General features: G+C 43.1%; 1 protein-coding gene across 5 annotated transcripts in view; it reads left to right on the top strand.

Annotated features, from left to right (window-relative positions):
- Positions 1-4,623: 4,623 nt before the first annotated feature.
- The window catches only part of RBM20 (RNA binding motif protein 20), a 108,603-nt gene continuing 87,342 nt past the window's right edge, over positions 4,624-25,884 (top strand). For 4 of the 5 annotated variants that reach the window (XM_054072341.1, XM_054072340.1, XM_054072342.1 and 1 more), the window contains exon 1: positions 4,624-4,779. In XM_054072341.1, the coding sequence (XP_053928316.1) occupies positions 4,664-4,779 (116 nt within the window). In that variant the 5' untranslated portion in view covers positions 4,624-4,663. Of the gene's footprint in view, positions 4,780-7,686; positions 8,063-25,884 lie in introns of those variants that run through there. The other variant, XM_054072346.1, reaches the window with a different exon arrangement.

Raw genomic sequence — 25,884 nt, 5'->3', positions numbered from 1 at the left:
ATCCTTTTTCTGGAATCTGTAGGTTACTTTTCTTCTTTAGTTTTGGAAGTGGAGTAAGAGAGTACCTTCCTGTCTCCCTCTACAGTGTTTTATGGAGTATGATGTTGCCATTCTTCCTAGATGAAGTTCTATTCCTGCAACTGGATACATATAGTACTTCAATCCTATTTAAGAGCTGGCATCTTATTCTTCGTGAAATAATTTTTGGTTTTTTAACGACTCTATTACTTGTACTTGCAAAACCTTCACAATACTGCCTAGATCACCATCTAGATCACACTTTAAAAACATGAATTAAAATTCCTGTGCACCATAGTCACAGTGAAAAAACAGGGCTTACTCTTCATTATTTCTGGGTTCCTTAACCAGTCTGGGAATAAGCCACGTTACACATGCAGTGGCTCTGCACTTTGCAGCTTAACCGAGCAGGATGTTTATGCTAGGGCACAACACTTGTGAACACGCCAACCTTGGCCCTGAGGTACTTGTATTATCCTAGTTTTCCGTCTTTCAGATTTTTTGACTCCATTTCTCCTGATAATGGAGGGTTGATTATACAGTAATTTTGCAGAGGATTACTTTTAGGGTATTGAATTCACCAAAGATTAAATTTCAGGTCACAGAGAAACAGACAGGTTCAGGCACGAACCAAAGAAAGGTCTTAGTTGGACTAATAGGCGTACAGACTTGATATAATCTTTTATTCTTAGATGTGTTTCCTTGCTACTATGTAACTCTGGTTAATTGAGCTCTGAAAGCAATGAAGTTATAGCTATTTTTGTTATTTGACGCTGAACTATTTGGAGACGTACTATTCACCTCGGGCCTGACTCCATCGCTTTTCTACTTTACCCCTGCTTTTTTTTTCCTGGGTTCTGCCTGTGCCTTTGTTAATTTGCCTTCCTAAAAATTGAATATTCTGGCTGTGAGTTCATGTACATCAGAGCACTACTTCTGATTTACACTCATGCAAGTCAGAACAGCAGTTAGATCAGGATTTCAGTTTTAGCACGCAGACTCCTACAACTGGAAGCCAAAAAAAAGAAGGCATTGTAAAAGGTGGGGCTTGTTTTTAATCGTATCTGGAGATGCTGTAAGCATATTCATCTCAGCTGAAATTATTGGCTAAGAGTGGCTTTTGCAGGAATGCTTATTAACAGCCATGGCATAGATACTCTGAAAAAATCAACAGTTTCAATCTAAAATCATAGACATTTAATAAAGCGGACATCAGGAACAGGAAATCAGCGTTTTGCCAAGTTCATTGCCAAAATTGCCATTAGCTGACAATTACACTAACACAGAATGCAAATCTACCCCAGGGGGAAAAAGCCTACAGATAAAATTTCTCCATGTGCGTAAGTAACCACATACCATATTAGGAGAATAGGAACTTGAATAGCAGATTGCACTTGATCAGTTCTACTGCAAAATCCAGACCATAAAACTATGTTGTTTGGCCCGGCTACTGTTCTTCCTCTCTCATGGCAGCACTCCAGAAAGACTGGAAGGTTTGGACAGAAAACTATGTTAATTTTTTGAATAAGGCAGTCCATGAACCTTAGCCAGTGCTTGTTTACAAGCAGTAATCCACCCACTCATTTATTTCCCTGTATGACAACCAGTCAAATAAATACCTGTGCATCTGAGGGAGCCTTGTGTTTTTGTGTTCTGGCAGGGACCAGCTCAGGCTGGAGGTGAGGGGGCAGTGCTCCTGCCACTCTGGATCGTGCCAAGCCAAATGCTGTGGTATGACAGAAAGAGAAATGTCCTTGACGAAAGGCAGATGTGGGGACGAGGACTGTAGCTTTAAAGAGAGTGAATGGAGAAAATCTTTGCAGTGACCCCATGCTGAGTCTGACTGCTGAGTTGTACACTGTATGTATTAACTGCAGAAATAGTAGTGCTTAGTAAAACACACTTGATCCATTTTTACAAGTGATGTAATATAGCTGTCTGTGCGAAGTAGCACGTTCTTGTGAGTATCCGCCTTCTAATCCAGGGCCATGCATTAGTGTCATACCTGCAGCACTGGCTGCTGCCCTCGGAGCCATGAGTCACCATCTTTCACTTCCTCAAGCAATTGCAGGCAGCAGAAAGCGGCTGCTGGCTTGGTCTTGCTTTCTCCTGAAGGAAAATTCACTCAAACCCACTTTTTCTGTGGATGATCAGTGGATATCTGAGACTCCCTCTAAATCTCAGGCAAAAATAGAACCACATGCTGAACTTCTTCTTTCTATGTGTTGCCTCACCTGTTTGCCAGATCTCACCTTTCCTTTGCTGGATGATCAGCCATCACTGGCTACACAGCACCGACCACCTTTTGTCCCCTGCTGAACCAGAAGACAAATAATATTACCGAAGTTTCTTCCTTGGGGAAAAGGATGTGAAGCTCTTTTTCTTTGTATTTCTCACAATATCACACGCGTAAGTGAATGTGTATAAACAAGCGCTGATTGCCATTCATTTTCAGAAGGTGCATTTGGTGTTCTGTTACTGCTAAGTAACTGTGCAATTGAAATACAGCCCTATTCTCCACTGCCCTGCACCTGGCTGGTGCTTTCCATCTGCAAAGTGCAAAGTACGTGATCAATGCAAATAACTTAAAATTTTCCAGTCACTGGTGACAGTATTTTGTACCCATTTACGAGGCTATACACTTGTAAATGACGATGCCAGCTGCAGAGGGAAGGAGAACCTCTCAAAAATTAATCTTTCCCCTAAATTAGGATTATTTTTTTCTAAGAAGCCAAGATGTTTCTGCTTTCCTTGGAGTGTGTGTGTATTGGGGGGGGACAGTGCAATGCACACAGAGGCAGCGCAGGAGCAAGTATTGAAACAGCCTTTGACTCAGTCCTCTCTAATAGAGCACATCACAAAGGAAGCAAGAAGACTTGGAACATATTCAGTGTTACTTGTAGGTACAAGCAGCACAATTTCTGCTCCATGGGTCATATGAAACATCCTCCCAAAATATAGAATCATAGAATGGTTTGAGTTGGAAGGAACCATGAACATTGTCCAGTTCCAATGCCCCTGCAGTGACGTCTTCAACCACATCAGGTTGCTCAGAGCTTCATCCAGTCTGACCTTGAATATTTCCAGGGATACATCATCTACCACTTCTCTGGGCAACCTGTTCCAATGTTTCACTGTTCTCAGTGTAAAATATTTCTTACTAATACCTAGTCTAAACTTCACCTTTTTTAGTTTAAAACCATTAACCTGTGTCCTATTGCTACAGGCCCTGCTAAGAAGTTTTCCCCCATCTTTCTTACAAGCCCCCTCTAAGTATGGAAAGGCCACAATAAGGTCTCCTTGGAGTCTTCTCTTTCTCCAAGCTGAACAACCTCAACTGTCTCAGCTATTTTTCATAGGGGACATGTTCCAGGCCTTTGATCATTTTTGTGGCCCTTTTCTCGACCTGCTCCAACAGGTCCATGTTCCTCTTGTGCTCAGGGATCCAGAGCTGGACACAGTATAAATGCAGGGAAACCCTCTTTGTCAGTCTATCATCATCCTCTGCTTCCAATCCTTAATCCTGTGTTCTTACAGAAGTGGAAAAAGCCTTGCTGAGCAGGTCTTGATCCCGCTTACGTATGAATTTGGAAGGGGGAAGCCTGAGACTGAGGATGCTTTATTAAAAGCAGGTTCTCTGGGCTCATTTGCTTTAGGGATGACTCTTACTTGAGAAGGTAACTCACTCAGCCTGGAGAAGAGAAGGCTCTGGGGAGAACTTACAGTGGCCTTCCAGTACCTGAAGGGGCTGCAAGAAAGCTGTGAGGGACTTTTTACAAGGGCATGGAGTGATAGGACGAGGGAGGATGGCTTCAAATTGGAGGGAGGAAGAATTAGATCAGACGTTGCGAAGAAATTTTTCCCGATGAGGGTAGTGAGGCCCTGGCACAGGTTGTCCAGGGAAGCTGTGGCTGCCCCATCCCTGGAGGTGTCCAAGGCCAGGTTGGATGGGGCCTTGGGAGCCTGATCCAGTGGGAGGTGTCCCTGCCCATGGCAGGGGGGTTGGAACTGGATGGGCTTTAAGGTCCCTTCCAACCCAAACTATTCTATGATTCTATGATCCAGTGGGAGATGTTCCTGCCGAGGACTTTGAGGTCTTTTCAGACCCAAACCATCCTATGACGCTATCCTGCTGGCGGGGCGTGCTCTCCTCTCCCCTTTTGCACCAGCTGAGCCCCGATATCGGTCCGATAACGCCCGATGCCGCGTCTGCCGGTGTCACTGCTGCGGGATCCCAGTACGTTACTGGGATAAGTCACCCCTTCCCCCCTCCCTCGCCCCCGGCCGGGCCTGGCCGCCAGCCCCCCCTCGCCCTCCCGTGCCGGGACACCGGGACGAGCCCCTCGCCCGGGGCTGGGGGGGGCCGGTCCCGTGCCGGGCAGGTGCCGGCGAGGCGAAGGGGCGGCGGGAGGGCGCCCAGGTGGGGCCGGGGCAGCGCCGCCCCCCGGTGCCGGTGCGCAGGGCGGGCTCAGCCCGTCCCGCAGCGGGGGCGGCCGGGCCAGCGCCGTAGCCTGCGGGGCCGGTCCTCTGCACCCCCCCCCCCGCCCCCCCTTCTCCTTTTTCCTTCCATCCCGTCTCCCTCCTTCCCTCCCGGAGGGCTGCACGGCCGCCTCTCCCCCTGTCCCCCCCCTTTCCTTCCCCCCGCATGGTCCCCGCCGCTGCCATGAGCCGGAGCCCCGCTCCCCGCGGCGAGGACTCGCCGGACAGCGATGCCCGGGGCCGAGGGATGCCGCCGCCCAGCCTGCCCCAGCTCCTGCACAAGTAAGAGCCTCCCCGTGCCCTCTGTTCCCCCCCACCCCGCCGGCCGGGGTTCCCCCTTTCCCCGCACCGCGCAGCCTGCGGGGCGCGCATCCCGCACCGCCTCCCGGATGGAGCCTGCACGGAAAACACCGTGTCGGTGTGCAAGAGGGCTTCCCCCGACACCCCGGCGCTCCATCGGGGGTGTTCCCTTCTCCTCCTTTCGTTCTCTTCTCCTTTCGTTCCCTTCGCCTCCTTTCGTTCTCTTCTCCTTTCGTCCCCTTCTCCTCCTTTCGTCCCCTTCTCCCCCTTTCGTCCCCTTCTCCCCCTTTCGTCCCCTTCTCCCCCTTTCGTCCTCTTCTCCCCCTTTCGTCCCGTTCCATCCCTTTGCTCCCCTTCTCCCCCTTTGCTCCCCTTCTCCCCCTTTCGTCCCGTTCTGTCCCTTTGCCCCCTTTTCCGTCCATCTCCCTGAACCCCACACTCCTCTCCTTGCGGGATGAGGTGTCTCCTCCTTGGCCCCACAGCCACCACATCCCTGCAAAACTGTCACAGAGAAAAAGCAGTTTGTGCATGCGTGGAAAGCTGATTAATGAGGGCAACACTGCGAATGGCAGCTTGCTGTTTCATTTCCCATCCAGGAAGAGGTGGAAAAAGTACTTTTGCAGTGGTGCGAGTTATACTTTTGCAGTTAAATGAGAAGCTTGAAGACAAAACGAATGCTCTGTAGTTACTCTGTGAAGCATGAGCGAAACACGAGTTGATCTGTGCAGATACAGGATGGTTGCGTACACTGTTTTTGATTTTTCCCAAGTCGTTACATGTTAAAAGGGAACGGGGCTTTTAATAGAGCAGTTAATCTACCAACAAATGCCTGGTTATGGAGCCATTAGAATTGCATTCTATTACTTTAAGATTTGCGGCGTGAGTTGACGAGCAGGACGCTGGGCGCTGTGCAGCGGTGTAGGTTGGGAGACGCTGTTGACATTATGTCCACCAACTGGACTGAGCCGGTGTTTGGCCGTCAAGCGGAGTGCGAGTGTGACAAAGCACTGTCGAGCTGCGTCGGCCTCGCAGCTGGGCGTGCGCTGCTTTCCTGCAACAACCCTTTTATGAAAGGCACTGCTTAGGCATCTCCTTTACCAGTTTGTCAACAACGCCCAACCATGTCGCCAACAGATGAAATGTTTTCAGTTCTCTCATTTGTATTTGCAAAATACATGTGCACACATATAGAAGTTTGTACGTGCGTGTGTGCTTTAATGTTACAGCAAACTTAGAGTATAAGCATTATTTTTAGTTGGGAATCATGTTATCTTCTATAAATACGTATGAAACTGGACTTCTAAAGCTGTTGTGGAGTGTGGCCCATAAATTTTGTGATGCTTGATTTTCTCGTCTCTATTTGCTTTTAAATCGTGTTTTGTATCTTAACTATGAAAAAGTTAGCGGTTCTTGTTACCCACGCTTTTATTTCTAATTGGAAATAGAGACTTGGGAGCTTTGCATTGAAAGTGAAACATTAATGGTTGTTTCCTAAGTCCGCTAGGCAGCTGCAGTGTTCCATAGGAATTATTGTACAACCAGAAGGTAATTTACACTTACTCAATATCGGTCTTGAGCTTTCAACTCTGGGCTCTACAGATGGACCTTGTTTTTTTGCGTTTATCAAGACTCTATGTGGACGTGTGTTGCAAGTGAGAGAGGTGAAGCTGTCGAAACGGCTTCGTGATTGTATTTCTAACGCGGCGCATGTTATACACAAAGGCATCGCAGTTTCGCTGTTGTGCCTGCTAGCGAATTGGGGGGTAGGAAAACTTGAAATGGTTTCCTTTCGAGCTTATCTTTAATGGAAAGATTTGAGAGGTGCCATGTTCTGGCCGTTCTTTGTCGTGGTAACGTGATGCAGAAAGACAAATGTCGAATGTCTCCATCTAAGGTCCTGCCACTTGATCATACGGTTTTGTAACTGTGCGGCAGAATTTGGTGTGCACCTCTCTGTTTACCTGATAATTAATAAATTTCTGCCCTGCATTTAATTGGAAGTGGGGGGAAATTGAATTTTGCTTCACTGATTATAACTTGGTGGTTTATAATCAGAATTGGATAGTCGGTGACTGTTAGGAAATGAAACACTAGGGAGTATCTTAAGTTGCGCTTCTGAATTTATGTCTAATGTGCTAGGACAGGCACTATGACAAAATAGGATGGAAAGGAAAGCAGTGATTATACGAAATGAAGTCACAGTTTCTTTACTGGGAAAGAAAACATTGACCTGTTTTCCTGAGCATTTTGATTTTCTCCACTTTTTTTTTTATCAATTGCAATCTTTTTGCTTTGCAAGCTGCAGTAAACAAGGTTGCGGACACAGAATGCTGATTCAGAGCAGTGTAGGTCAGAATATTGTGTGATGTTTAACTACATCTCCCTCTTTGAACCCTTCTGGTTTTCCTTATACCATTTAAACTTAAAAGGCTTTCTGAAGCCCTTCCTTCTTTCCCCCACTACTTTTGTTAGAATTTTTACAGATGTTAAGTAAAGACCAATATAAATAAATAAAAAAAAAGACTTCCTATGTGGGGGATTGAGAAACTTTCACTGTGAACACTGAGCGTTGAACAATGATTAAAAGTTAGCGAAACTGCAGGTCTGAAAAGTAGCAGCTACTCGTGCAGCGTAGGTAGCGTGTGCTGTATTCTATAAACATCTCTCTGCTTTAACAATTATAATGCAATTTTAATATTAAAATATGGTCAAATCCCTAGTTTGAAATTCCTTGCTGATAGTACCTGGATACAATAAGATATAAATTGAAATATGCTGTCTACGTGTTGTATTTTTCCCCTGAGTGGCAACGTCATTTCGGTTGATAATAAAGGTCCAATCGTAAGATTTACAGAGCGGTTAAAGCTTTATATCTGTGCAAGTTGTTGTGATGTTCGATGGGAAAATACTTTCTTCCTTTCCAAAAGGAAAAGCTTGCTGCAGTCAAAGCCCATGGGTTGTAGAGCTGAGAATAAAAAGCTGGAGGGGAAGGGAAGCTTGAATTTACACACTGTGGAGGACGACTTATGCACTTGTCTATGAAATAACGCAGAAGACTGAGAAGAAGGAGGACGGTTTTGATGGTGTTAGTGTTGATAACTGGTTTCTGCCGTGTGGGGAAGGGGTGAAAATGCAGGGCCTTTAGTAGCAGCATGTGAAACAGATATGGGAAGCCTCTGAAAAGACCTCAAATACCTGTTCTGCACAGAAAGGTTGTAATACACTTTTGGAATTGCTGTTTTGGGCCATGTCCCCCCCGCCTTAGGTAAGTCCGCTCTTACGAGAAGATTTTTGTTTACAATTTGGAGGTGGTATTGGAAAATGTGATTTTTAGCTGACAGCTCAGTGTGTGACAAATATTAGCACCTGCTGTTAGATTGTCTGGAGCGTCTAAGCAGCAGAGAGAGTGGAGACTCCTATTAATAATTCCAGGTGTGTGATTCATTGCAGTCTGATGGAACCGCTTGCTGGAAATAACTGAGAGAAAGGGCTGAGCGGTGACTGTGGGCTAATGATAAAGGTGTTGAATGAGGAGTGTTTTTTGTGAAAGTTCTCACTTAAAACACTCTGCAAGTAAATTCCATAATTATAGGAGACCAAATTGTATTGAAATGCAATCTCTTTGTATGTTTTAATGGCTGGTTGCATGCTTTCGTTTCTAATGATTTGTCATGGCTAATATCTGCCCAGTAGAACTGGAGCAGTTTTTAACTCCATGTGTTGATATAAGAGCACACGTTTGTTCTACGAACTGAATAAAGACCTCTTAAAACAATGGCGGGAAACCCAAAGTTAATGTTTTTTCTTCCTGAGGGGTTGTGCTTTGGAGATTTTGAGCCTCTCTGGAAGGAAGATGGAATTTCCAACATCTGCACCCGAGTCGTCATCAGTTTGTGCCAGTTCTGGGGGCAGACAGGAGTAAGCAGGCTGGTGCTGAATGCTTTGCGTCCTTTATTCCTTATAGCAGCGAGGAGGAAACTTATTGGGAAAAATACCTCCAACTTTATTTTTAAGCTTAAAGCTGTTATGTTTAAGCATGTGCTTTTTAATTTTCTTCGTTTTGTGTTTATTTTGTGTAAAGTGTGGAGTTTTCTTTTTTCTTTCTTTTTTTTTCCCCCAATTCGAGGTCTCTCAGGAGAGATAAAATATGAAACGTACTCCCATTATGTACATTAGTCATGGCAAATAGTTTGGCATGTATGGCAAAGGCTAAAATGATACTTAACAAGGGGACATTAGGAGAAACACTGGTTTTACTGTTTCTCTTCTTACTGTTACTGATCCAGGCTTTCCATATTTATTTGCCTTTTAATATACATCTCCAAAATCTGAGTTGCTTCCATACCCAACACAGCCCTGGTAACTCATCGAGTTTGTAACAACTGTGATGGCCGTGAATGGAGATGAAAACAAAATAGAAACGTGTTGTAGCTGCCTTAGCTGAGAAGCCTTACCAAAACAGGAGGCAGGGGCTGAAAAAGCAGACTGCACAGTGTGGGACTCGCCAGAGAATGTGGGAACTAAATCCATGCTATTAAACTCCTCCTTGTGTTTCCCATTCATCGTCTCTGTATGTTAAGAAACATACAGTGAGGGAACCTCAGTTTTCTTGGACTTGCCTGGCTCCTTGCTGTGTAACTATTAAGATTTTTCTTAGATCTCACCTGACATTAAAAATCAAGATTTAAAATTCGTGTACCAAATGTGTGTGGGCATGGACGGGCAGGGACTTTTAAGTTTAGTTGTTTGTAAAAAGTGGCGTCAGAGATGATAGCTACCTTCAAGTCAGGTAATTAAAGTTTCACTTCTCTGTTAATTTTGTTAACAGTTCTCATTTTTTGTTGCAAATTTTCTTTTTTGATGGAAACCAATGACCCTTCCTACAATTCAGATATGACACAAAGCTAAAAGGTGAATTAATCACATGGATGTTCTCCATTTTAAACAAAAATGACTTTAAGTGTGGGTTTCTTTGTCTTGAAATCTTTTCTGTTTGTTTTTTGGGTTTTCTTGCTTTTTTGTTTTTGTTTTTTTTTTTTAAAAAAAAAGAGCTTTGATTTACAACCCAACAGGTTACTCAATAGGTAGAAAAGCAGAATAAAATTGAATTTAAGGCTTAAAGAGAGAGCACAGAGGTAAAGTGGAGAGGGTCAGAAAAAAGAATTCAGAAGGAATGTCTTGAGAGCAAACATATCCATACAATCTGGCTTTTATTATCAGTTATCAATCAATTCTTAGAGGGCCAGAAATGTCAAAATTCTTTCACATATTTTAGTGTTGAGAGAGAGATAACAGAAGTGATACCAACATTAGTGAAAAGTTAAATAGTCCATATTTTATGAGAAGCAATGGAGTGAGTGGTTTATGGACCCAACACATGGCAATGGAGTCCTCTTTACTGTAACTAAGTTGCCTGGATGTCGCTCTTTTATTGGAAATTTGAAACTACTGTTCCCATCAATGGGAAGACTGGGAAACGTGTTCTTTTGTTTTCCCTCTTAATTCAGCCCTTATCCATTCAAAGCTGCGTGTACCTAACAGTGAATAGTTATGTGTGACCTGCTGAGCTACTGCTACTCAGTGGTGACAATGCTAAAATCTTTGTGTCCCCATTTGGAGGAAGGGAAAATGGAGGTGGGGAGAAGCCTCGTTATCTTTTAGTTCTGTTCCTTTCTGGTGAGTGTCAAAATCGGAGGAACTAGATATTCAAAGATATACCTTATAGAGGACCGCAAAAAGTTATTTAGGAGGGTAAAAAATGGGTTATTTGCACGGAATAATAATGTTAGTCACTTTAAAATATTCCTTCACACGGAATAGGCATTTTCTGAAGAGTAAGCTGGCTTGATTTTGTTAAAAAAACTGACTATCTTGATGTGATTTGCAGCTAGACACTACATCGGACCGACTTTATTCCCCTGAATACACTCCCTCCTCTTCCTCCCTTCCTCCTTTTTACCATTTTATAGCTGATTTAAGGATATAATCGCTCTCTTAGCCTCTGCCCCTCTGTGTCCAGCTGCTTTCTCTTTGTCACACTAATGACCCGTCACAATGAAGCTGTCCCTTGACACACTAGGTGAAACCAGAAAAGCTGCCCCTTTGGGTTTTAGAAACATTCAATATCTGTCCTGTTTTGACAGCTCGAGCGTAGCCTATTTTACAAATGCCTCTTGCCTATTTAGAAAATATGCCAAATAAAAGCGTTGGGTATTCTGTTGCAGGAAGAGGGCAAAGGCTTGTTTTGTTAAAGGATCAGTATTTATGAGTGCACAGAAGCAATGATTCTGTTGCAGGCTTACTGCTTTTCTTTCTTTTGTGCCTGTGGGTGTGTAAACTTGTGAAATGGGAGTTTTAACTGATATTAATTGCACCCCAAGCTGTGTATTTCTCTGCGCATCTGAGAACCTACAAGGAAGATGGATTTGTTGATAGTTTTCTGCGTGTCCGTGTTGGGAGATGAGCTAAACAGGCAGTGAGGGGGACTGGGATGGAGCGCTGCATGGCTGGATGGAGCGCTGCATGGCTGTTGTGCTAAATAATGCTTCATCCTCTGTCATCTCTGTTGCTTAAAGATGCGCAGGTGTCTCACCAGGCTTTGCAGAACGCTCGAAAGATGCTGTGAGCCCTGCCTGACTCTGGGGTGATACAACTCTGCAGCTATACTGGTTGTGTAGTCCATCTCCTGCGTGGTTTTACCTCTAAAGCCTGTGTTACGTTAAATTAAGGTGACTGCCTTAGGAGGGATGGGGTAACATTCTGCTTCATCGCTTCTGGGTGTACTTCTTACCAGGAAAAGACAGAGACGGTAAGTGTTTAATGCCTCTTTCCTCGAGTAATATTTTCTGCCAGCCAGGTTGGACAGAGAAGGGTATTGTGGGCAGGTTATGAGCAAGCTCCCTTCCTGGATGACTTTGGATCTCCTGGTCTCTTTCTTGGCTTACTGACTTTCGAGATAGCAAAAGCATCTGATGTTATCCAGACTTAGCTTGCCAGAAATATTGTGATTTTCTGCACAGGAGGCTGCAGAGTGTTAGAATTCAGGCAATGTAAAAATGTCTTGAATTTGGTAGTGACAGCTTCATATGTCACGACTTTTTTTCCTGGAGGAAGGGGATGTGTGAGTTGATTGGGTCTGTGAGCTAGGATCACTCTTGGGAAACGTGCAGGAGTTGCACTTTACTTACATTTTTACTTATATTTACATTTACTAGCATTTTTACTTACATTTGAATATTTGTTTTAAGAAATAGACTTAAAGTACTTCTGTGACAAGTGGCTTTCTTGTTGGAATTTCCTTTACTGAGAGAACAAACACTCTTCTGTGGGCCTTTGTATATAGTATTGTTGAAAAGCAGCAGTAAGTTGACCACGTTTTGTTTCTGCACTAAGAATTATTATTTCTGTCTCTGCTGATTAGCACATGTTCCTCCGAAGGGAAGATGTGCTAAGTAATTTTATTAGGTTGATGACAATATTCATGATGCTGACTGACTTTTACTGCTTTCTTTTTAGCCTCAGCTTTTAAAAAGCCCTATAAAATAGAATTACAAAATACTTATTGAGGACAAATTGCCGTATAAATATTTAATAATGTCTTTTCCACACTGCTTTCTGCTCTGCCTGGAACTAGAGTGAGAGCAGTTTAACTTTTGGGACAGAGAAGTTTGCTCCAGTCCCTCCAGAGCTGTGCACAGCTGTGTGTGTTTGTGTGGTTTGTAGCTCGGATGCCACTCTGGAGGTTGTCAAGAGATTTCCTCTGCTCCCTCTCCCTAAAATTCTTTGTCAAAGATTATGCGCAATGCAGACTGAGGATGGCATTTGGAGAAAAGATGACTCTTGTCTCCTAAAACCATAGAGAGAAATAGTAGTGAACTAGAGTGAGGGTTTTTTTTTCAGCCCTAGGCCTCTCTTATCTTCCAAACTCTTCCATTAACACATCCTAACATTCACACCTCTGCTCTCCATGTGCTCTGCGCCATCCATTTGTGCCCCACTCATGGCACATTCTTGTAAGGTCACCTACAGCTTTTCACTGTCCTGCCAACCGACAACCAAACATTGGGCTCTTTTCTTTACAGCTTCATTCAAGGTCACTCTTCTGTCCTGTAGCAACACCTGGTACAATCAGGGCTTGCCCTTCTGCTGGCGTCTTTCTGCTGCCTCTCTTCGCGATGGCCCAAGAGGTTTGCCTCCAGTTACTCTGGCGTGCAGTTAGACTTAGGAAAGTGCCATTGATCGGTCTAGAGGTGAACATGTTTATAAGTAATACAGAAGAATTGTGGTTAACTGCGAAGATGTTTATAGATGCCTACTGACTACTAGTTAGTGCCAACTAACTACTTCAAATTTGAGCATAAAATTTAATTTAATCACATATCGGTGTATCTTTGGTAGATCAGACGCCTAAAAGGCACAGGATCCTTAGTGTTCAGCCTAGGTTTTGTAGGTTTTCTGCGTTGCAAAGTATTAAAAGATCAAATTTCCTTGGGGAAAAAAAAAAAAGAGTAAAAAGGAAATTTGCAAGGACTAGAAGTGATTTACACATTTTGTCTGGATGGTTGAAGTGTATGTGTGCAGAGTAAATCAACACACCTTCTATATTACATAAATATGTCAGGCCAGTTTGCTTATCAGTGTTAAATAAGACTGAAATTCCTGTTTGGATACAGTGTATATACCATGAGACTGATCTTGCAAAGCCTTATTCATATGCATGAGGATTATTGATGTGTGTAAGGCTTTAGAGGATCAAATCCGATCGTCTAAGTCTGCAAGGCTTCATGACTATTTACTGCCTTTTTTTCTTTCCAGGTCACTAAGAGTCCTGCACAGGAATGCTAAGAGCAGGAATTGCTAATAGGAGGGACCTAATATAGTAGAAGCCTTAGAAAATAATCAAGTTAACTTGTGTTCCAGCAATGAAAAGTCTCTTGTAATAGGGAGCATGGGGCTGTGTGGAGGAGTACGGATCCATGCTCTTTTGTGCTTCTTAATAGCCTATTAGTGGTCTGACATGTTTTAAACCCAATACTCTGGAGTGTCAAAGCCTCAGGGGTGGAGAGGGGTTTACAAAAAGCCTGTCAGCTCCTCTGCACAGCTCTGCCCTTGGAGGTGGCCACACCGCTGCCTTCCACTCTGTGCTGAACATTTGGGAGAAAAAAAGGCGCTGCCTTGCATCTCTCATCTATATTGGCCATTTGCTTTGTTTTCTGTGCAAGTTCTCAGAGTTTTCTTTTTCTGTCATATTTGCTGCTGTAGATTTTAATGTAATAACATGAAAATACAGATACAGTCTTGCGATTTCTCGCTATATTTAAAGGAGCTTTTATAAATTTTATTAAGATCCCATTTTAACCTAATCCATATGGCAAGGGCATAAAATATCAGCAACTAAGATTAATTTCTGGATTGTTGGCATAATTTATGGGAGGGGGAATATGCTCTAAACTGCAAGACAGCTGTTTGTAGCCTTTTCTGTACAACATTCTGTCTCTTACTGTGCATTTTGGCAGTACTTGGTGCTGCTCTGTTTGTCATCTCCTCCCACTCTGTAGAATATAAGACTCTTTTACGCAAAGATACAAACACACAGGAGGCTACCCACACATTTCTTAGTGATCTGTTTAGTATAATAGATTTTTCTTTTGTGTGGCCTTCTTTGAAGCATTAAAACCCACTGTTTTACGTTGGTGCTTCTCTAAGTTCAAGCTGTATGCTGTGAAAGTTGGTAGCAGCATTCCAAAGCCAAGGACTTGATTGGCAAGTTGAATAAATTTTCGCAGCTGATCCATAAATCCCCGACAGACCATTAGGAGCTTCAGAGCGGCTCTGGCAAGCTCCCCTACAATAATTGTACTTTTAAGTTTGTTATATTTAGTTTTCTCACCTCTTAGCTGGCTGCCAGGGGGACCTCAGTAAAAGCAACCAGCTCTGTGTTTGCTTTTCCCTCCAAGTCGGCAGTTCGTACAAGCAGCACAGCATGGGAAGAGCAGGGCTTGCTGGTTGACTCCCAGTGGACATGACAGAGACCATCCAAGGGTGTGACTTGTGACAAATGAACTCCAGCTCTGGGCTTAATAATTTGAGGAGACCTGGACTACATCACTTCTTGCTCTCCACCTCCAGCCCATGCTTTTAAGAAATAACAGAACCATTAACAGAGGCAGAAAACAGGCTTCTTCAAGCTTAAAGATGTCAGAGTCGGATATAACTCTGTGAGATAGAGAGAGACAGGTCTTAATTTAAATTCCCTGAGGTAATTGTTCTTATTTATCTGTAGCAAAGCTGGCAGAGTGACCAGCTTTTAGGGGTCGCCACTCTTAAGTATAGAGCTGCATGGATGTCTGCAGTGAGAGCAGCAGGCATTTGTTTGAGGTGTGGGGTTTGGTGCTGTCAGTGTTGCAGGAGCTGCTGGAAGCCTGGCTTCCAGACCACGTCTCCTTGCTCAATACACATGCAGTAAAATCAGTGCTATGATGATTATGTGGAATCTTCGATAATACTTCTTCTATACTAGAGCCCCATGAGGCAGCCTAATAAATCCAATGGAGAGGTTCCCATTGTTCCCCTGGGTTTGAGTCTTGCTGAATGGGCTCTGGAAGCAAACTCAGACTTGGCTGCTTTTTTGAGCAATTAATGAATATTTTGTACGTTTCCTCCTGGAATCTGAGCTGTTTTGCCAAGGATGTCCTGGACGGTTGGTGGAGTCTGGTGTATTACCATGCTGAAGTGACGGGGACACTGTGTAGAAGGGAGGTGTTTGCGTGGTAAACTCTTCCAAAGGCATATTTTTTTTCCCTTTCTAGAAGAGGGAGGGATTAATTGAATCTCTTTATCCTCTGCTACATAAAACCAAACTATAAGCAATGAATGATTTCTTTACACATGAGGGTGATAGAAGAGCATTATCTGAAGTATTTATGAAAAGGAAAGGACAAAGAATTAGTGGCGATCTTCTAATTGAATTTGCAAATATTTTATCTTTAGAGCAAGAAAAGCAGAAAATTCACTCATATTAAAAGCTCCTTCAAAAAAAAATCCTTCATGTTTAAATTTTAATTTGGGAGGATCAGAAACTTTGTTGATTAGGGTCTTTTTAGGATAAGGATGGAGTAAGTAACTATAAATGGTGATACAGTGAGTGATGATCTCACCCTATAATCTTTGTGTTGAACTTAAGCAGAGAAGGTAAAAATACCAGCTGACAACCTCCTTGCAGGGGGGCAGATTGGATTAAAATAGAGTGATCTTCAGTAAAAGAAATTGAATCAGTCATCTCTTCAATCCTTAGTTTCAAGTGGTTTAACTTCATTTCATACAAGAAGTCAGGTGGAAGATGTTATTCCTTTGGTGGGAATAGAGTGCTGTTGATGCTGGGCCAGTTTTGGTATTTGACACTTAAACTAGTAATGCTAGGAGTGATAAGAGTAAATGAGCAAATGAAATGCAGAGCATTGCTTCAGCTGGAAGAAAAGATGATGCCCTTCATCTGTATATCATAACAGAAAAAAATTTTCAGAACAACATGGAACTTGTAACATGGATTGGGATTGTGGTAGGATTGTGGAAAAAATACAGTACTTAAAAATACAAAATGGTGTTAAGATTAAAACCAAAAGATATGAGGTATATGGCTGTAAGCAGACTGCATACATCTTCCTAGGTTAACCTGCATAAGTGTGCTCTGCTTTATTTCCTCAAGAATGGAATGGATGAGAAGGAGGTCACTAAGAGGACACTATGGACCTCCTACGCTCTTGGGCAAACAGTCCACTAAGATAGTGGGCTATAGATAAGAACAGCAGGGCATCCTTGCCTGGTAATTGCTGACCAGCAGGATGTTAATGCAAACTTCCTCTAACTAGCATTTCATCTCCCTGGCACGTTAAATTTGCAAATGCTTATTCACAGAAGTAGTTGAAGTGAATAAGTGACCAGTATTTACACCTGTAAGAAGTTTTCAGGTGGAGCGTGTGATGAATCCATAATTAAAGACTAAAACTTAAGAGAAGGCACATGATTCTGGAGTCTTACTGCTGATTGTTGTGCTAAAATAGAAGCAAGGGAATGCAGCTGTGGAAGATGAGGGTTGAGTTTAGCAGGCTTGTTTTCACTCTACGATTACCTTAGAATCCTGCCTGGGTTTTAACCATTACCATCTATCAAGCAAAATTAATCTGAGTTAAAAAGGTGCTTTTGAGACAGTTGAGGAGTTTGGGGAGAATCTGACCTTCACTTGGGTAGCTTTCGCTTTGGGAATAGTATGTTGAATAAATAATCTGCACACGTTATCATTTCTGTTTAATATCTTTGTCAATCATCTGGGCAAAGGGATCGAGTGCATCCTCAGTTTGCAGATGACACCAAGTTGTGTGGAAGTGTTGATCTGCGTGAGGGCAGGAAGGTTCTACAGAGGGATCTGGACAGGTTGGATTGATGGACCAAGGCCAAATGTATGAGGTTCAACACAGCCAAGTGCTGGGTCTTGTGCTTGGGTCACAACAACCCCAAGCAATACTACAGGCTTGGGAAGAGTGGCTGGGAAGCTGCCTTGCATAAAAAGACTTGGGAGTGTTGGTAAACAGCCGGCTGAACATGAGCCAGCAGTGTGCCCCAGTGGCCAAGAGGGCCAACAGCATCCTGGCTTGTGTCAGAAACAATGTGGGCAACGGGAGCAGAGAAGGGATTGCGCTGCACTGCGCAATGGTGAGGCTGCACCTCCAATCCTGGGTTCAGCTTTGGGCCCCTCACTACAAAAAGGACATTGAGGGGCTGGAGCGTGTCCAGAGGAGGGAACAGAGCTGGGGAAGGGTCTGGAGCACAAGTGTTATGGGGAGCAGCTGGCGGAACTGGGGCTGTTCAGTCTGGAGGAACGGAGACTCGGAGGTGACCTTATCACTCTCTACAACTGCCTGAAAGGAGGTTGTAGTGAGGTGGGTGTTGGTCTCTTCTCACGGGTAATGAGTGGTGGGTCAAGAGGAAATGGCCTCGAGTAGTGCCAGGGGAGTTTTAAACTGGATATTGGGAAATGTTACTTCACGGAAAGGGTTGTCAAGCACTGGCACAGGCTTCCCAGGGAAGTGTTTGAATCACCATCCTTGGAGTATTTAAAAGACGGGTAGATGCAGTGCTTAGGGACATAGTTTAGTGATGGACTTAACTGTGCAAGACTAACAGCTGGACTTGATGATTTTGAAGACCTTTTCCAACTGAAAAGATTCTGTGATTCTGTTCTGTTTATCTTCCATTTCCACCATTCCCTGAAGGATGGAAAAATTCTCCATGTGATGCTATTGACCAGGAAGCGTTTCAGCCCTGCCTGCTGCAAGAATTTGCTGGACTGAAGCAGCGTTGGATGGGCTGGGACCCGCTGCGGGGAAGCTTGTACCTAGTTTAGGTAGTCAGAGATGTCAGGAAGGTGAAGTGTGTGAGGGAGCCGTGGAAGAATTAATTCCTTTATGTGGGGAAAAGCCTATGTATTCTCCTTGGCTTCTTTGGGAGTGTGTAAGCCTTATGCCAGCATTAAGTCAAGCAACTCTTTTCCCCCTTTTTTTTTTGCAATCTAGTCTTGATCTAGCTGGTATCAACATTTTCTTTTCCATCAATTAATTAAAATGAGAATAAAGTTAAACTTATCTGAAAGTGCAAACTCAGTCATTTGCTTTTCCTTCTCATGAGAGAAAAAGCAGCATACTTACAGCTTTAGTAATTGCAAGAGGTGACTGATGGGAAAACGAAATATGTGTCTTTTTCTGTGTGGATGTTACTTATCCTGTTATGTGGCTGGAACAGGGGGGAGGTTTTCCTACTTATTTGTATGTCTTTGAGAGCACAAGTGCTTTGAAGAAACAAACCAGAACTTTTTCCTCATTGAAAGGGTGCTTAGACTTATCTAGGGCTACAGCAGGATATTAATAGCACATACTGCATTTCCTTCGCATAAAAATATGAAGGGCACTTTGCAGAGAAAAAATCCTGCTGTGCCTTTCTGTCTTTGGGACCAGCTCATCACCCAGCTAAAATTAAAAGGTGAAGTCAGGCAGTTCTTGCTCTCTATTTTTAAACTGCTTCAACATATGAATGTGAGTGTGAAATCTTTCTTTAGGCCTCTCTTAACTTAATTACCTACTTATTCAAAATATTCTCTTCTCAAATGGCTGTGCTATAATTATATTTGTCATTTTTGTGGACGCACTTTAGCTACTCGATGTTTGTTTAATTAGTTTTATGCTTAATTTGTAGTTCTGTATTTACTTACAGCGATGGAAGCCTCATGGTAAGTGTTTAAAATCTGTTTTGATCTGTTAAAAAATTAGCAAGTGGATGATGTTTTTGTATATTTGTTCCATGTTTTTCTTCTGGAAAATATTGTGAAGAAGCATAAATAAATAAAAAAAAGCAGTAAAAAGAAGTTTTCGTTTGACCTTAATAACAGAAAACAATGTGTTTTGTTACGCATTATTTCTTCAAATCCTTTGTTCTGTGCAAGCTTATTCCTACTTTATTTTGGTTTTATGCTTTTTCTTTTGTTTGAGTGAAAGGGACAATGTGGCCCCAACACAGCAGGAGGTGTGGTGCGATAAACTGTAAATATGTCCCTCTTTTCTACCAATTTGGATATATTGAATTCTTTTTGCGTCTCAGTGAATCTATGAAAAATCCCAGTCAACCAACTTTGAAATGAGATTGAATCCTCTTTGCTTGCATAGGGAAGTAATGTTTTCAGGCAGATGCAGCCTGCAGAGGGTGTGCTTTCCTCCTTCAAACCATCATCTCCCAGTGCGTTGCTTGTAAAGCACCATCCCGATAATGCTGTACTGAGAATCCAGCATTGCACCCAAAGGTACGAAGGAAAAAGGGTGTCTGTCTGTCTGCGTCTGCTGTGCCATCTGTCCCTCAATTTCTTTGACTATCAGCTGTTCGACATGCAGGCTGTGGGACCTCTTCCCGACTGACTCCTTGCGGAGTGAAAAGGACACTCCGCAGAGCAGGTGGTGTTTCTTTGCATCTTCCTTCAGGATGGGCGTTATTCCCAAACACGGTACAAAAATGGAGATATGCGTTCTTTCCTTATCAGCGCTTTCCTGGATCCTTGCTTCTGCCAGCGAGAGCAGCTGTTGCGTCAGAGATCTTGGGACAGTCTTCCCTGCAGTTTCCCATGTTCCAGAGGTGATCAGGCTCCACTCTGCGAGGTCGTTTGTGTTTTATCAGGTATCTGAAGCTGGGCGAGGTGGTCAATTCTGAATACATTTCACAGAATCACCAGGTTGGAAAGGACCCACTGGATCATCGAGTCCAACCATTCCTAACACTCCCTAAACCATGTCCCTCAGCACTTCATCCACCCGTTCCTTAAACACCTCCAGGGAGGGCGACTCGACCACCTCCCTGGGCAGCTGTTCCAGTACCCAATGACTCCAATTTCCTACAGCGTCCACGTATTTCCCACAGCGTGCACATGGTAGTCTCCATGTAGTCCTGCCTTTGACAGCTAAACGAGTAAACTGCCTGCTGCAAACCATCCCAGGGTGGCTGGTACCTGGGCACTGAGGTGTGGTTACACCTCCCCAGACAAATCCCACGTGCTGTCGATCTGAAGGTCTACTTCCACATACCTCCCTCTCCTGCTTACCAGAAATACTGGAGATTTCACAGGCTTGGGTGTTAGATGACAGCACATTCGTGTTGCTGGTGAGAAACACGTTGCTATTCATGGTGTTTAGTGGCGGTATCATTAGATAGCTAGACGGTGATGTTAAGTAACACAAACCTGGAGCCGTAGTCTTTTGGACGCATCTCCCCATGCCACTCTTGGTGCTTGGAACAGTTTGCCCATTAATTTGTTCCAAGCTTCCACCTCCTCCCTTCCCTCTCCAGAAAACCCTTGGCAAACCATCTCTTCTGTAAATCTTCCTGCCTTGGCCGGCCACTGCCTTTCTGTTTGTGCGGTCCTGTCCTGTTGCCCATTTTTGACTTCAGATTGACAATCTGTCAGCACAGAGATCTATGTGAGCATTCCGCACTTTATTCTTTCAGAAATGAAAACTTGCATTTTAAGACTGAAATATGGACACAATGTTCACCTAGACAGGGGAGTTTTTTTGTAAGGCTACTTATATTCACAGATCTTCTTTTTTCCAACTGGAGACTGCAGTCCAATATTAGAAATGTTACACTTATTTTACCCACAAAACTTCTGCTGCTGTCACTGTTGCATCTTCTACTGCTCTTTAGCTTTCAAAACTGTTTTTTTTTTTTGGTGTTTATTTTTGTAAATGAACATAATTGTCATGCATTAGTGAAACATATGCTCGGCAAAAGCATCTTGACAAAACCAGTGGGTTTTAATGGTATTAACATAACTCTGTGCTTGAAATGGAGCCCGAAGAATTTGTCCTCTGAAATCTTACATTATGTTTTGGCCATTGGAAGTGAAGCACCTGACAGCATTAAGCTTTCGGAAGGATTTCCAGTCATGGGTAGGCAACCATTAGGTATGCATTAATCCACAGTAGGAGATCTGGACAGCCTTTGATTTACTAGCACTCATCTGTTCAATATAAGGTGGAGATCAGCACAGCAATTACTTTTAAAATTGATTGAAATGTACTGAAAAGGAATAGAGAATTTTATAGGTATGATAAAACTGCAAATTGCACTTCTGGATAATCTTTAAAGTGCGTTTCTCCAAGTCACCAAAGGAATTATTTTGTAATTGCTGTGCCTGTTTAACAGTATCCCACCAACGTTGTCTCGTTTTAAAGAAGACACTTTAAATTCTCTAATATCTTTTTCAATAACTGGAGAACTAGAAACTATATCTGTTTTTTAGTAGCTTGAGCATTGAAACATTTGTTTGAATACTATAGAGTTTACATGAACAGACGTTTTAGCTGAACTAAACGTACGGTTTTAAAACTAGACTATAAAAATTCTTCATATTGTAGCTTGAAATAGTTTTAATAGGAGACTTTATTTGAAGAATTTGAAGCATCCTCATTTTTATTTCTAGAAGTGGTACATGAAATATTTTTATTTAAGTGGCTAATAAAATGAAAGAGCCAGGTCATAAAGCAGTGTTCACTAAACCGTGCAAAAATAATACAAAGATTCCTGTCATGTGATCTGATAATGAAACCAGAGGAAATCACTTTCTTGTGTATCATATTACGCAGGTGGAATAGAAAACATCTCAACATTAGTAATAAATACGTATATAATATATCAACATTTTTATGTGCGTATATGGGTTTCGTGCATGTGTGTGTGCACGCACTTATTTGCAATCTTATTTATTTAAGGAACTCCTCTTTTAGAGATCATTCAAAATTTTAGCTATTAATATTGCTAACCTTTCCCAGCATATAAATAGTCCATTGTGGTCTCCCACACAGCTGTTGTGTCCTCCAAAAAGACCTGTGCTCATTTAGCTATGGAATTATGTAAATATGATGTTAGGATGATGGTGATGTATACAATAAACTACATTGTCCAAAAGGTCGATTGGTTTCTTACCACATTTCTGGGGAAGTCTGAGTCAAAGCATTGATGTGATGGGAACTGTCTTCATAATTTTCAGGATGTAATCTTGGAATGAGGCAGACCTGAACTGTTCCAAATTCCCTCCAATACTCTGGCACACTTTGGCTTTTCTGTCAGTTGAGATTTTGGGTTATTGCATGGCCTGTGGCATGATGTAACTTTTACAGAAACTTCTGTAAGGTTCTCTTCTCTCGGCTTTGCCACTTCTGTCATTAATTTGTGATGAGGATAGCCTGACCCGATTGTTGGAGGGTTGGGAATTGTGCAGGAGTCCAGCTGTTGAGAATTATGTCCACAGTTGTCTTTACAACTATCTGAAAGGATGTTGTTGTGAGGGGTTGTTGTAGGATGAGAGTAAAGTTGCACCGGAGGAGGTTTAGATTGGATATTAGGAAATATTACTTTGCTGAAAGGGTCGTCAAGCGCTGGAGCAGGCTGCCCAGGGAAGTGGTTGAGTCACCACCCCTGGAGGTATTTAAAAGATGGGTAGATGTGGTACTTGGGGACATGGTTTAGTGGTGGACTTGATAGTATTAGGTTAATGGTTGGACTCAGTGTTCTTAAATATCTTTTCCAACCTAAATGATTGTGTGATTTGGTATGAGCATGGCTTTGTCTAGAATGTGTGTCTGTGTATGTATATATATGTATACGTCTATAAATACCTTTTCTTGACACGTAAATGATAAACCTGATGTGTATCTCTGGATATTCTTGAAAGTAAAATGAGAGTGCCTGTTCCGGGAAAGTCACTCCAGAGATTTTGTTTGCTGAGTTGTCCACAGGTTGCCTTATCAAGGGATTGGCTTTGTCTTCCTGGACAAAAGGATACGTCAAGGAGCACATCAGCTTGGAGCTTTCTGTAAAGGGAATCCACTGTGAAGCTAAACTGCGATGTGCAGTTGGCGATTGTTGGCTTTCAGCCATGGAGCGAGTTTCACAGAAATGGTTTTAAGTGCTGTTGTATAGATTTTGCTTCGTATGTCAGAACTGGTGCTAGTCCCTCGCTGGCAAGAAACACGTCCGGCTTCTCTTGCAGTGCAAGTGAGCCCTACGGCACACACATCAGGGGCCAGAAATAACATAGGATGCTGGGCATTCCTGATGGGAAAAGTGGGTGATACTCAAGGCAACTGTGACTATACAAAACACAATGTTTGGCTGCTGAGTTGCTGTCTGGTGCACTCTTTGGGCACTGTTTCCCTTCAGCAGAGGACCATGAGCGCTTTCCTCTGCCACTACCAGCACAGGAGTAACACATAGCACAAGGATAACCTGAAGTCCCTGTGACTGCAGTGGCTCTGTCTGCTGCCAGCCTGTCCCACCCACCCACTGAGCTGTTTGGGGCAGTAACTTTAAGTTTCTGTGTTGCTGTCAAATGCCATCACACTTTTGAATCTCACTCTTACCTAACAGAAGCTGCTAACCAGTCACTGCGGAATCTTCAAATCATCTTGCTGATCCTGTAGAACGCTATCCCAGTATGGTTTCTCTGAGCTGACTAATCCACTGCAAGAATGGATTTAGTAAGACAGTTTATCAGTGGAGAGTTGCACTGGTATATAATTGATTAAGGATATAAGCTGAAATTTAAATTTGTTACTTTGATATGGTTTTTACTTAAAACAGTATCTTGCTCAGAATTTTCAGTGACATATTTTACAAATTACTCTTCAGATGTTCTTTCTGGAGCTCAAACAGTTGTGTTATGAGTGAGGAATGGATTCAGGAGAGTTCCCAGTATTATTGATCATCTCGTAATGTTTTCCAGATGGCAGAACATGATGTAATCCATACTGCCCTTTTTGTTTCGCTGCACTGTATACTCTGTCATACCCAATAAGTAACCAAGAGACTTTCAGAAGCTCATCAGGCTGTAATGATGATAGCTAGTTAATCCAAATGTTCTTTATTATGTTATGAAAACTGCAGATTAACAAATCACTTGTTGGTGAATGCAGGAAGATTGATTGCTACTCAAATCTCTGTGAGAACTAGATATGCAACTCGGATTAGTTTAGCTCAAACTACACTTGGGTGAATTAATTCCACTTTCCTCAGGGCTATGAAGTAGCTTACATCTGTTCGAGTGTGAATTTCTCTAGCAGCACTCAGTAATTTTGATTCCTCTTCTTTGGAGAAGTGATGGAAGTGTTTGTTTGTTTCTGTTTCCATTGATCTGAAATAAAACCACAGCACTACCATTACCAGTTGTGTGGGCTTGGTGGCTAAGTTCAAATTAATTGCAGCTTGCAGTTGCTCTGAATTCTGCCAGTGTTCGTGCAATAATGTTGTTTACTAACTGATGCTTTTATTAGGCTGACGGACCATCATTTGAATGGCAAACCCATCAAATTTAAGTAGGCACTTAGCTCAGGATTTTCTCAGCATTAATTGAAGGCGCCGGGGGTATTGCATTGGGACAGGTGCAGTCTTGCCGTGCAGAGGCAGGGTTTGAGGAGTACATGGGGAATGAAAGCTGCCTGTGCATCCTGACATCCAGCTGTGTAGGGGTTCTCACTTGAACCCACTTCCAACAAGTCTTTGGGGGAGATTAAGGCTGGAGTGGGAGGTTTAAATCTACTGGCAGTTAACCTGTAGAGTGGGTTTTCTGGGTACTTCTTGAGGCTGTCCTACCCTTTGGTTAAGCCCAGAAAAATGAGATGGAGAGAAAAATGCCAAAGAAAGTGTACAGACATGATATTAACTGGCTTCTGGAAAGGAGGAGAAAAATTCCTGTAGCGAGTTTAGTGCTGGTCTCGCCATTCACAGAGCAGCTGTCTGTAGGTTGCCATTGGTAGGACACAGATCCTGGGCTGGTTGATCTGTCCTGGCACTTTCTACCTTGTCTGTGTAAGTTCAGGCAAGGAGGGTTGGAACAGGAGCTGAGAAACGTTGGAATGAAGGGCAGTTTCTAATACAATTATTATAGTTCCAATGTTTCTGCTTTGTTTACTGGTCTTATTGTTTTACCCAGTGACTTCCTTAGGTGGTTTTTATCACGGGTAGCATTGCCTGGCTGGTAGCTGGTTTTGGTTTTCCTTTATTGTGGCTCTGGGGAATCCCAGTATCAAAACACCCCCTCGTAGGGGAGGAGGGAAAGAGGAGAGGTTTGCGTGAGCCACACGTCTCGCTTTACATTATCCTGATGATCTCCAGTTTGGCTTCTTGCAAGGAGCATTTGTTGTTCGTAGTCACTCAGTCTGGGCTTGTTTATTGACTCAAGCTGTCTTTGCTCGCTGCGGTATTGCTGGTGATGAATGCGCTTTGCCATTCTGATTTCTCTGGCTTGTCTCGTGAAACAAAATTGATGACAGCAGCTTTTGGAAACGGGAGACTAGCTAATTGCATTTTTCATCAGATATTCCTCAGGGTCCCGGGGAAGGGCTGTGGTGCTGTGTTCCAAAGCCTCTTTCTTGGTGTCTTTTGCAAAGAATATGTGGAAAATGGGCTCACCACTGCAATACCGGTTGGGAGAGGGGATAGGAGAGGGGAAGGGGTCCTGAAAGGATGCTATTATCACCTTCTTCCACAGCCCTTCTC

The sequence above is a fragment of the Cuculus canorus genome, chromosome 7 (assembly GCF_017976375.1).
Source record: "Cuculus canorus isolate bCucCan1 chromosome 7, bCucCan1.pri, whole genome shotgun sequence".
Taxonomy (NCBI): Eukaryota; Metazoa; Chordata; class Aves; order Cuculiformes; family Cuculidae; genus Cuculus; species Cuculus canorus.
The sequence above is the reverse complement of the archived record's forward strand: the minus strand, read 5'-3'. Positions and strand labels throughout refer to the sequence as shown.